Here is a 12,440-nt window from a genome sequence, read left to right as displayed (position 1 = left end):
GTAGGTGGCGGGTTGTGATGATGCAATCACAAGGTCACACCCCCACTCTGCCCTTAATACAACATGATGTGTCCCCACCACACCCCTTTATGCCTGTCAGGACTCTGGATTGCCTGGCAGAGACCTAGGTACCTGTTCACTGGTGGTATGGGAGGTTTGAAGTAGAGATGGTCATATATAACTCCTCCTCATACATGTATGAATGATGATACATATGCAGCAGGGCAGTATCGGAAGTAAGGTACATAAGAAACACTAGGACTAATACTTTATAGACACTGGATTCAGACTGGGGTTGGACAGAACAGGCATTGGGACCGGATTGAGACCGGACTTGGAGTATACACTGGGGCTGGAGTGGAACCAGACTAGGAGCACTGTCTGGGAAAGAGTGTGACCAGACTTGGAGAATGCACTGAAGCCAGAGAGTCACAGGACTTGGAGCATACACTGAAGCTGGAGTGGGACCGGACTTGAAATATACACTGGAGTCAGAGTGGGATCGAACTTGGAGTAATCACTGGCACCAGTGTTGGACGGGACTTGGAGAATAGACTGGGGCCGGAGTTAGAGAATACACTGGAGCCAGAGTGGAATCATCAAGGAGCCTAAGACCAATAGCTGGGAGAAGAGCCTAGGACATGAATAATCAATGATGCATAGGCACTGATTGCTGTTAGAGCAGGATACTTATACTCTGGATCTAGCAGGGATTTGGCTGATTTAGTCAGGTGTACACTAACCTGGCTATAACTAGAGACCATCAATCAGCTGACCAGGACCAATATAGTTGCACCCCCAGTGTCCAGAGTCGGTGTGAACACCACCAAAGCTCTGAGCCCCCAGAGACCACCACCACACTGGGAGTCTAATGGCAACGCAGTCAGATGTGTGGGCCTGCTATTGCAGCACCCAGTGTCCGGGCCCTGTGGTAACGCTGCAAGAGCTCCAGGCCCCTGAGACCACTGCCATGATGAGGACTCATCACCAGCACACTGTGAACCCCCAGGCTGGGACCCCTGCCAAGACAGAACAACACACCCCGAGGGTAAGGACGGTTCCTGACAGCTTCATCCGCCTCACTATGCTGACCAGATTGTTGGCAAGCATGATAAATGTATATATCTATTTAGAAAATGATGTGGCATATTAAGACAAACCCCACTATTATGAATGGACACACTAGATCGCATGACTGCACACCACACCTCTACTTCCCACTGTTATCTGAATCTCATCACAAAGTCACAGCTGTATCACTCATTAAGTGTAAAAAAATCTCTCATAGACACTGCTCACAGAAAAGCAGCACATCACTGCTTCACTGACAGATATACACATTTCTGACAGACATACAGTATTTAAAGAAATGTCAAAATTACTACATAACTCAATGGACCTGACTTCAGTCCTTAAAGTCTTGAACAGAACTTACCTGAGCAGCCACTTCAAAATACAGCACAGCAAACAGTGAGTAGACAAGCCAGTCTTGACCCTGAAGCAGCATTAATCACTTCCTTCCACTTCAATTCACTGTTCCACTGTTAGGCTTGTATTTATTTGTGGACCCGGTATCTGAGAAAAGTCTGTATGGGTGTCTGGAGGTGTGTAGAGAAAGCTGGCAGGCCTGAGGAGACCTCCTGGCATGAGGTGGAGAACACTTCCCTGATGGGGAATCGAGCCCGGGTCTCGGCAGGGAGGTGCCGGATCATACCCACTAGATCACCAGGGACTTCAGTGTTGTAGACAGAGTTGTTTGTATAGCAGAGAAGAGTGTAGCAGTAGATTGGCCAGGCTGGTACTGGGTGTTACTGTGGTAGATCTTGGCAACATATTAACCAGGCTCAAACTGGGTTGTCGCTGTAGTCCAAGATCCAGGAGCACTCAGATGGTAGCAGGACTGGATGCAGGCTGAACACCGAAATGGGTAGTGGATGGTGATACCAGGAACGGCACCAATGGAGTAGGAACCAGCAGAAACTCACTGTGCAGCATGGATGAGATATACACAGGCGTGGTACTGGTTCAGGTAACTGGAACAGGCTGAGATTACCTGTGCAGCCAGTGGAATATCTGTCACCGGTGTAGAACACTTGCAGGAATCTTTGCAGCAAACAGGAACAATACTGCACCAACGGAAATCCAGGATTGCAATAGGAGCACAGCATAGCTTACTCAGTAGAGACTGAGGTTAGACATTGTACTGGTGATTTATTAGAGCCAGCATATATACCCCAGGGTTACCCAGATAGGCTGAGCAGAGTCAGGTGGTACAGGAAGGCTCAGGCTGTCACTTGATTGGCTGCTACAGTCAGGTGATCGGGACTTGTTATTACAATACTCTAGAGCAGGCTCTGATGTTGTCTGTGGCCTAGCAGACCAGGAAATACTGAAGCCTGCGTATCTAGGACGTGACAGAGAATGCTGGCAGAATCGGTAAGTGACCCGGCGGCAGGGGGAACAGACCCGGGTTGTGACATCAACACATTTTCTTTCCAAAATGAACCACTCTTAAATTGATAGTAGTAATTAATGTTAATTGTTTAAAGTTACACCACCTATTCTGAATGTCCAATTGTTTTATTCACATACACTCAGTTATCAGTTATCTAGTTAAATGTTTATTCAATAAAAATAATTAAAAATAATTCTAATTAAACAGCCTGTTCTAAACTATTTTTTTCTCCTATTCTGTACCTGTTTCACTCTACATCATCTTCACTATTTTGTCACAACAAGGACCATTTAGTAAGATAGATATACCACTCTTGAGTGTGTGGTCAAGCTCTCTTATACGTATGCCTTGGTTGGTTGAACGTGCATATATCAGAGCGCAACCACTCACAGAATACATGAGAATACATGAACAGTTTATTAATTCTCATATAACATTATATTAGGCTTTACTGAATTCAAGACCTGTGGAGTTAAGTTCACAACTTAAAGATACCATGACAGAACATTTTGAATGTATCACCCCCTCTTATAGTCGTTTGGTTTTGTTCAGTGTCCATTATTGATACTTTGCCAGACGAGCCTCTTTAGCACATACTGACATTCTTTGATAGAGTATGATACTTATTATTTTTTTAAATGTTTCTCTTTTGTTAGAAAAGTATATTTTAATTACAAGGTTTCTCTATCACATCAGAAGAACCCACTTTGTTTTAGAGTTAGCCATTGTAATTTCATTCCATTGGTAACTTCTTTTTATCTATTCTTTTCAAAAATGCTTGTTGCATGCTTTGGGCTTGTGTAAATATTACGTTGTTTTAGTACTGCCAGCAAAGGTTTCAATATCTCATCTTGTTCTAACAGAGCACTATGGAGGAGGTAAAGCTTGGAGAGAGAATAAGTATAGAGAAATAAACTACTAACCAATCAGCTCCTAACTCTCATTTTTCAAATACAGCCTGTAAAATGATAGTTAGGAACTGATTGGTGAGTACATTATCTCTCTCCATTTTATCACTCTTCAAGCTTTGGTAAATCTCACCCTAGATTTATTTTGAATGTAACTGATATTAGTCGCTCATGAATTATATTCAGTCACATACAGTATAAAATAGGCCTTTTTTTTCTTCCTCATTACTCTTTGTCTTAGTACACGTATGTTGGGAACATGTTACAATAAAATCATTTATGTCTATTTTAAGACCTTCATAATATGCTTCCATTAAAATCCCTACAGGATATCCTTGGCTTTTGAAAGTTTTAAAAATAACAACCCCTAACACAACTGCTACAAGTGGAAGGGTAAAAGTAGGAGCAACTGGTAAAAGCATAAAGCACAAATACTTTGCAACTTAGGAATACTCATTCATTAACCATTAAACTCTGCTAACATTGTTGAATGAAATTTGTTGCAATAGATCACATCAACTATCTTGTGTCCAAAATGAAAAGAATCACATATGGAACTATGATTTGTCACCATTGAGAGCTGTTTGTGTCTGTTTCAGAGATCCCTTGTTTTAAATAGTAAAAATACTATAGTTATTAGGCCTCCATATGTGAAACATAATTCATTAACTATATAAATGTCAGCTCATCCTTACTATATTTTCACTACTGGTCAGCCAGGTGTAATAATGGCGAATTAATTTCCAGATTTGTAATGGAAACATTTCTTAGAAAGAATGTTTTAGACACTAAGAAAATTATAGAATTATAAAAACAGAAATGTAAAATTATCAGTAGACAGATGATATACAGGTGGTCATTGCTTTTCCAATAGGAAGGGGTTTACAATTATTGCACTTCAAATGCTTCTTTATGACTTATTGTCTGTTATTTCTTGCTTTACAGGCAGCAACAGTATATCAAGTAAGTAACCTCCACCAGAGCTGTAACTAGACTTTTTGGTGCCCTGTGCCATAAAGAGCATTGGCGCCCCCTCATTTTTCAAAAGGACATAATGCACCCAAAAAAGGGCCATGGCTTCATGGGGAAGGGCCAGGGAAGAGATAGGGGAGGCCAGGAGATGCTGGGGATGAAATAAGAGGAAGCTACAAGCAAGAATGATAATAAACAGAAATCTGACAGGTCCAAACAGCGCCCCCTGCCCTGTGGTGCCATGTGCCATGGCATCGGCCGCACTACCCTAGCTACAGCCCTGACCTCCACTTTATTTTAAAAAAAAAATCCAGATTGTAACTATAAAAAATGTGTATTTAACACAAAGTAAGTATGGTTTATTGTTATATGACAGCTTCTAGGTGTATAGTGTTCAGCAATCCAGCGTCTGCTCATGAAGTGGCCGCTGTATGATACAAAGAAGGCAGAGTGAGTGCTGAGTACAGGGAGGAGACATGGAAGTATTCATCTTTCCTGCTTTTCTTCTAGCGAGTGGCTAGTTTCACCTCATTACACCATGCTGAGGTGGGACATTTTTATAGAGAAGCAGGACAGAAAGCTGAGCTTTATGTATTTCTATGAATCACTCTACCCATACTAGTGTATGGGGAAGCAATTCTAACACTAAGCAGAGGCCTCACTGGAGAAATCTTACACTTCTCCAGGGTAAACTCCTTCTCTAAATATGACAAAGAAGTACAGTAAAAAGCCCTGTGTTTTTACAGGTGATTTGTTATATTGTTGCCTATCTGTCTGCAATTTGAAGCCATCTTTAGTATTTTAAATTAAGTTTTGAATAGATGGCTTCATCTACTGGGATGGGTTTCATTTTAATAGTACATACATAATTAACTTCTTAAATATTCTGATTTACAAATGCTAATTTTATATTTCTTCTTTTTTTTAAGCTGACGAGATGTCATGTAAGTATATCCCCGAATAAAGTTGAGATACAGTACTGTATATGATAACTCACAAACTAAACTTTAATCCCCAGCCACCAGTCCAATTTAGCATTGCATTGGACTGTGTAATCTCCAAAAATGGCCATATATGGAAGCTACACGATAGACAGCAAATTAGAAGAGCCAAAATGAGTTTAAGATGTGGTTTCTCTCAGGAACCTGTAATTTTGAAATTCATACAAATCTATATAATAAGTGAGAAAGTGTGTATGTCTGTCTGCCTTTTTGTCCTTTATGCATGGCCAAAGTTTTGGAACTAGCTCCACCAAATTTGGCATGGTGGTGTAGTTTGACCAGGATTAGGTTTTTGCCTAGGTTTGAATTTCGTCAGGGCCACACAATGTCACACAGTGTCGGAAAATGGGGACACTTTAAAATTATACAGGTTCCAGGGCTGACTCCAGTGGAAATTGGCAGACTGTCAAAATCATGTGAGATCGCTACAAATTTATAATTTAAAACCACAGCCTGAGAAAACTTGAAGACTCATGCAAGTTCATAGTAAATCCAATCTGTGTTTGCATGTAAGGACATAACTAGAACTTTGTGGGTCACATAGCAAGATCTTAAAAGGGCCCCCAAGATGTAAAATTTGTTCCCACACAGACCTCATTCAGGTTATGCCACACATAGCCCATTCAGGTTATGCCACACAGTAGTACCCCTTATACATATATTAAGCAATGCAGTAGTAGTGTCCCTTATACATTATGCCACACAGTAATGCCCCTTAAACTACCCAGTAATGCCCCTTACACATTATACCACACAGTAATGCCCTTTACAGATTATGCCACATAGTAGTAGTGCCCCACATAACACATTATTCCACACAATAGTAGTGCCCCTTACACATTATGTCCCCAATAGCAACTCACCTCCCTGTGTTCCTCCAGCAGCCTCTTGACTCTCCCTGTGTGCCATCAGCAGCCAGCAGGTGTGCACCCCTGGTGTCACAAATGGTGTCTACGAGTTACTTGTCTCAGGTGGTGATCGGGATTCAACGTAGACCGGCATGACTGGAACCACAGATGATGTAGATAGCTCTATTTGCAAGATTTGTGTAGCAGTGAAAACTACCTTTGATGATAATGACAGGAACTAGGAGGAACCGGACTGGGACCGGCAGGAAGACTTGTTGAGTTGAACTGATGAACTAGGAAATTGACTCTGGACTGGAACTACGTGGCTTGAACTGATGAGTTTGGAACTTGACTCTGGACTGGAACCACGTGGATAGAACTGATATGACAGGAACTTGACTCTGGACTGCAATAACGTGACAATGGCTAAAGGGAAATCAGGTAATGCTGAGACAAGGGTTAAACAGGGTGATCCTGAAATACTGTGACAAAGGTTGGAACTCAGGTACAGGCTGGATTGGATAATTGGGAATTGCAGGTTCAGGAACGAATGGGTAGGTTTGGGATTTAGGTTCAGGGAGGGACTGGGTAGGTAGAAGGAGCAGGAGTTGATCCACAGCAGGAAGCATGATGCAGGTTTGCAGGATGCCAGGGACCAACCAGGAGTAGGGCTAGCAGAGCACAGGACTAAGGTCAGGAGCACAGGAACTCACTATTAGCTGATGCTAGCAGGATGTCAGGATTGACAGGTATTGCTGTAGCAGGTTTTCTGGATTGCACCAGGGGTTGCTGTAGCTTGTTTTCTGGATTGCACCAGGGGTTGCTGTAGCATGTTTTCTGGATTGCACCAGGGGTTGCTGTAGCAGGTTTTCTGGATTGCACCAGTGGTTGCTGTAGCAGGTTTTATGGATTGCACCAGGGGTTTCTGTAGCAGGTCTTCTGGATTGCACCAGTGGTTGCTGTAACAGGTTTTCTGGATTGCACCAGTGGTTGCTGTAGCAGGTTTTCTGGATTGCACCAGAGGTTGCTGTAGCAGGCTTTAGGGATACACAAACAGCACGAACCATACACCACGGAAGTACCAAGATGTTCAGGCCCAGAATGCTATCAGGGGAGGATATATATACCCTGGATATGGACAGGTGGTCTGGCAGTAGCATTCTGAGTGGTGGAAGGCACAACATGCAGAGGGAGTATTCATCTCTGCAGCACTGAGTCAGAACTACACCTGTGATTCCAATCAGGGCCAGCAGTGTTCACAGACAGGAAAGGACCCAGGTTAAATAATCACTGTGGAAGGAATGCAGGGAGTAGTGCTGCAACCAGCATGATCAGAGCACATACAAGTCCATGGAGACAGTTAGCAGGGGTAAGTCTACAGGCAAAAGGTGCAAACTAGACAGATTTGTGACAGTACCCCCCTCTTTATGGGTGAACTCCAGACACCGAGAAAAAACAACAAATTTCTTTCAAACATGACATTCCAGGAGCTTCAAACACAGGGACACCATATCTCTGAAAACATCTCTTCAGACATCTTCCCAATTCTCAATTTGTTGGGGTACTTGGAGTGGAAAGTCTACAAGGGAGATAGTTCAAGACCTTCACTGATTCTTCTTTTCGCTGCAAGAACATTTTGTGCCAACCAATGGACATCTCTGGGAACTCCTGTGGAAATATGTGACTGGGAAGGACAGGATCAGAATTTTGGGAGGTACAGTAGGACAAGAAGGTGTGCACACAGGTCATGTTCAGGGTTACAGATTCAGTAGTGCTGCTTTCTTGGGATGCCTGGAATTCAGCACGCTGGCCCTTGAAAACTTGACCTAGTTCGGACTTCAGGGGAGTGGAGGACAAATTCTTGGTAGCACAAACAGACTGTTTGGACAATATTTTGGAACTGAGAACTTCGCTAGAATTTTGGTTTACAGGGCAAGGACAAAACTCATTGATAACAGCTTCACTGAAAGTTTTTATATTTAGAAGCATTGGATCATTGGAGGCGTAAATAGGGGTAACCCAGTCCCAAGCTTTACCTTGAAAAGATGGGATAATAAACTCTACAATATTAGTAGGCTTGACTCCACATGGCAAAGAAGAATTCATCATAGCGAAGAATTGTTTCAATAAAGCATAGTATTGAGATAAGTCCCCATCAAAATAAATACATGCTGGAGTATCCAACGAATCCTGTGTGTTCAAGGATTGCAGAGCACATTCAGGTGCAGGGCTGGAGGAAACTTGAGGATGCTCCGATTGGTGAGGAGTTGAAATAACTGAAGCTGACAGATGTTCGGAATTCGGACCAATTGATGGAACAGGGAGTCCTGGGGAGCTAGAGACAGTAGCATCAACCATCAAAGCTGAGAACAGACTACAGAGATTGTCATCCACTGCAACAATATTTTCAGGAGATGCTGAACAGGAACCATGATCAGAATTAGAAGTACACGACACTCCTCTCTGGGGACTGGAATCTGAAACCCGCTCCTGGGGTGCGAGACTTGAAACCCCCTCCAGGGGTGCGAGACTTGAGGACCCCCTCCTGTGGTGCTAGACTTGAGAGCCCCTCCTGGGGTGTGAGACTTGAGGACCCTTGCTAGGGTGCGAGACTTCAGATCCCCTTCTGGGGAATGAGACTTGAAACCCCCTCTTGGGGTACAAGACTTGAGACCCCCTCCTGGAGTGTCAGACTTGAGACCCCCTCCTGGGGTGCCAGACATGAGACCCCTTGCTGTGGTGCCAGACTTGAGACCCCTTGCTGGGGTGCCAGACTTGAAACCCCTTGCTGGGGTGCCAGACTTGAAACCCCTCCTGAGGCTGCTGACTGGAGTACCCTGCTGGGACAAGCAGAATCCGGGCTGGGGCCAGAACGGGCAGAATCTGGGCTGGGGCCGGAATGGGCAGAATCTGGGCTGGGGCCAGAACTGGCAGAATCCGGGCTGGCGCTGGAATGGGCAGAAAATCCGGGCTGGGGCTGGAATGAGCAGATTCCGGGCTTTGGCCAGAATGGGCAGAATCTGGGCTGGGACCGGAACGGGCACTGACGTTGACACTTGGAACCACTACTGGAGTTGCAAAGGGAACAGTCTTTAATGAAGTGGTCAGAACTCCCACAATAGAGGCAGAGCTGTAAATCTTTGCGCCACTGGCATTCAACCACAGAGAGCTTGGGGCATGGGTAACTATGATGTCTGACATTACTTGGTTCAGAATAATCCTTGTTTCTTAGGGATTCCAAGGCAGAGGTTTTAGTTGAGACATAGGCAGCAACATTTTTCAGATCATTACTGAATTTCTTAGAGCTGAGTAGAGCCTGAAGCTGTTCCAGCAGTTGATGGAAGGTAGTTAGGGGTTCAGGTAAGGTTTGGGTAACATCTAGCTGGTTATTCAGGATTTGCAAAAGCTGTAGCACTTGATGCTGTACGGCCTCCTGTGAATCCAAGCGGGTGACCAGGTTATGGAAAGCATCTAGGGCCTCATTCAGAGGTGGTCAAAGGATGCAAGCGGTCGCTCAGAAACTGGGCGGCCACTTGCATCCTGACCGCCCGCCTCTGTTGCGGTCTTTAGGCTGAGGGTTAACATCCACAGCTCTAACGACCGCTAGGATAGGGTATCACTTGTCGTAAGCCCTGGAGAGCTTCTGGCTCTGTCAGAGCCGAAAGATCTCCACTGACATCACTAGTGATGTCAGTGGGGCCTCCCCCAAACGGTTGGCTTTCCCATGGGAACGCCTCCATTTGGGCTGCCACCCCCCCGGCCCACCTTCCAAACGGGGCGAGCTGTCAATCAACATCAACAGCTCGCCCCCTTTGGAAAGAGACCCGCTACGGCAGGCGCTGTCGGTCGTAGTGGGTCTCATGCATGCGCACGAGGGAGCCGGCTTGCTGCCTCTGAATAAAGTCCCTAGTCCCTTATTAGGTGCTTGACCCACCACCATCGTTGTGCCTGAACATTGTGTCACAAATGGTGTCTGCGAGTTACCTGCCTCAGGTGGTGATCGGGATTCAATGGAAACCAGTATGACTGGAACCACAGATGACGTAGATAGCTCTATTTGCAAGATTTGTGTAGCAGTGGAAATTGCCTTTGATGATAAATGACAGGAACTAGGAGGAACCGGACTGGGACCGGCAGGAAGACTTGTTGAGTTGAACTGATGAACTAGGAACTTGACTCTGGACTGGAACTACATGGCTTGAACTGATGAGCTTGGAACTTGACTCTGGACTGGAACAACATGGATAGAACTGATATGACAGGAACTTGACTCTGGACTGGAATAACGTGACAATGGCTGAAGGGAAATCAGGTAATGCTGAGACAAGGGTTAAACAGGGTGATCCGGAAATGCTGTGACAAAGGTTGGAACTCAGGTGCAGGCTGGATTGGATAATTGGGAATTACAGGTTCAGGAAGGAATGGGTAGGTTTGGGATTTAGGTTCAGGGAGGGAGTGGGTAGGTAGAAGGAGCAGGAGTTGATCCACAGTAGGAACCACGATACAGGTTTTCAGGGTACCAGGGACCAACCAGGAGTAGGGCTAGCAGAGCACAGGACTAAGGTCAGGAGCACAGGAACTCACTATTAGCTGATGCTAGCAGGATGTCAGGATTGACAGGTATTGCTGTAGCAGGATTTCTAGATGCATGGGGGTACTGTAGCAGGTTTTCTGGATTGCACCAGGGGTTGCTGTAGCATGTTTTCTGAATTGCACCAGGGGTTGCTGTAGCAGGTTTTCTGGATTGCACCAGTGGTTGCTGTGGCAGGTTTTCTGGATTGCACCAGTGGTTGCTGTAGCAGGATTTAGGGATACACATGGATACAGAAACAGCACGAACCTTACACCACGGAAGTAATGAGATGTTCAGGCCCAGAATGCTATCAGGGGAGGATATATATACCCTGGGTCTGGCTGCAATTGGTGGATATGGACAGGTGGTCTGGCAGTAGCATTTTGAGTGGTGGAAGGCACAACATGCAGAGGGAGTATTCATCTCTGCAGCACTGAGTCTGAACTACACCTGTGATTCCAATCAGGGCTAGCAGTGTTCACAGACAGTAAAGGACCCAGGTGAAATAATCACTATGGAAGGAATGCAGGGAGAAGTGCTGCAGCCAGCATGATCAGAGCACATACAAGTCCATGGAGACAGTTGGCAGGGGTAAGTCTACAGGCAAAAGGTGCAAACTAGACAGATTCATGACACACGGTACTTACACCACTGTTTGCATGCCTCTTAGCAAACCTTGGGGTCCTTTTCAGGATCAATGGAATGGGTTTATAGATGAGGACAATGCAGAGCGAGCCCTAGGCATAGGCATTCTAAGCAAATGCCTAGGGACGACTGGAATGCATAGGGGCATTCCAGGGCTCTGCCGATGCCCTCCCCAGTGTTCACAAATACATGCTATAGTGCGTATTTTGCCCGATATCGGGCACTGGGGACCCACTTTTTGAAAGTTACCGGGTCCCCGGGGATGCACTGTGATGTGGCCAATCCCTGACAGTTGGCTGCAGCACATCGCGTACCCCTGCAGCAACAGACACAACGCTGTCTGTTAGAGCAGCCAATGACAGTAAGATAGACTCTCATTGGCTGCTGCTGTGGAAAGCCGTGCTGGGATCAAGTGTCTGATCCCAGCATCGGCACAGCATCCGTGCCCGGTGCTGGGACAGTGTTTGTTCCCAGCGCAGGGTAAGTCACCACGGCGGGTACCTGGTGAAGGGACCGCCTGGTCCCTTCCACCAGTGGCGGCGGGAGAAGCTTGGCTCCAGGCGAGAGCTGAGCGGAGCTCGCTGCCCATAAGCCAAGTAGCGGCGGTAGTGGTCTGGCACTGGCCACGAGCTTTTGGCTTGCAGTCCAGCAGCCAATAGGAGGCAGACGCGATGAGCCAATCGTGGCTCATCGTGTCATAGCCCCGCCCACTTGCGGCATGTTTAATAGACGCTGCTGAGCAGGAACGTTAAGTCCATCAGTGGAGGGGAGGAGTGAACACCTCCCGAAGACAAGTGAAGAGCGGCGCGGCAACTGGACGGGCCAGCGGCAGCAGACTGAAGCTGAGGACCGAAGAGGACTGCAGGGGAGGAAAGCAAAAGAGCTATCGATGCTCCCTCCCGCAGACTCTTCCACCGTGCAGGTAGGCGGCCTTGGGCCACTGTTATTTACCCCTCCCTAGACCACCAGGGTTGTCGGGCACTAGGCCCGTGGCATAAATTCAGGCAATAGGCCTGTAGGTATATAGGCAGGCACAAG

At 46.0% G+C, this 12,440-nt stretch overlaps 1 protein-coding gene across 1 annotated transcript in view; it reads left to right on the top strand.

Annotated features, from left to right (window-relative positions):
• Nucleotides 1–12,440, top strand: part of LOC148538908 (uromodulin-like) — a 202,808-nt gene that overhangs the window by 129,055 nt on the left and 61,313 nt on the right. Inside the window, exons 8-9 of the mRNA XM_088451929.1 lie at nucleotides 4,309–4,326; nucleotides 5,265–5,279. Of these exons, the coding sequence (XP_088308055.1) occupies nucleotides 4,309–4,326; nucleotides 5,265–5,279 (33 nt within the window). The remainder of the gene's footprint in view (nucleotides 1–4,308; nucleotides 4,327–5,264; nucleotides 5,280–12,440) is intronic.

The sequence above is a fragment of the Taudactylus pleione genome, unplaced genomic scaffold, assembly GCF_031769625.1.
Source record: "Taudactylus pleione unplaced genomic scaffold, aTauple2 ptg000032l, whole genome shotgun sequence".
NCBI lineage: Eukaryota > Metazoa > Chordata > Amphibia > Anura > Myobatrachidae > Taudactylus > Taudactylus pleione.
The sequence above is the reverse complement of the archived record's forward strand: the minus strand, read 5'-3'. Positions and strand labels throughout refer to the sequence as shown.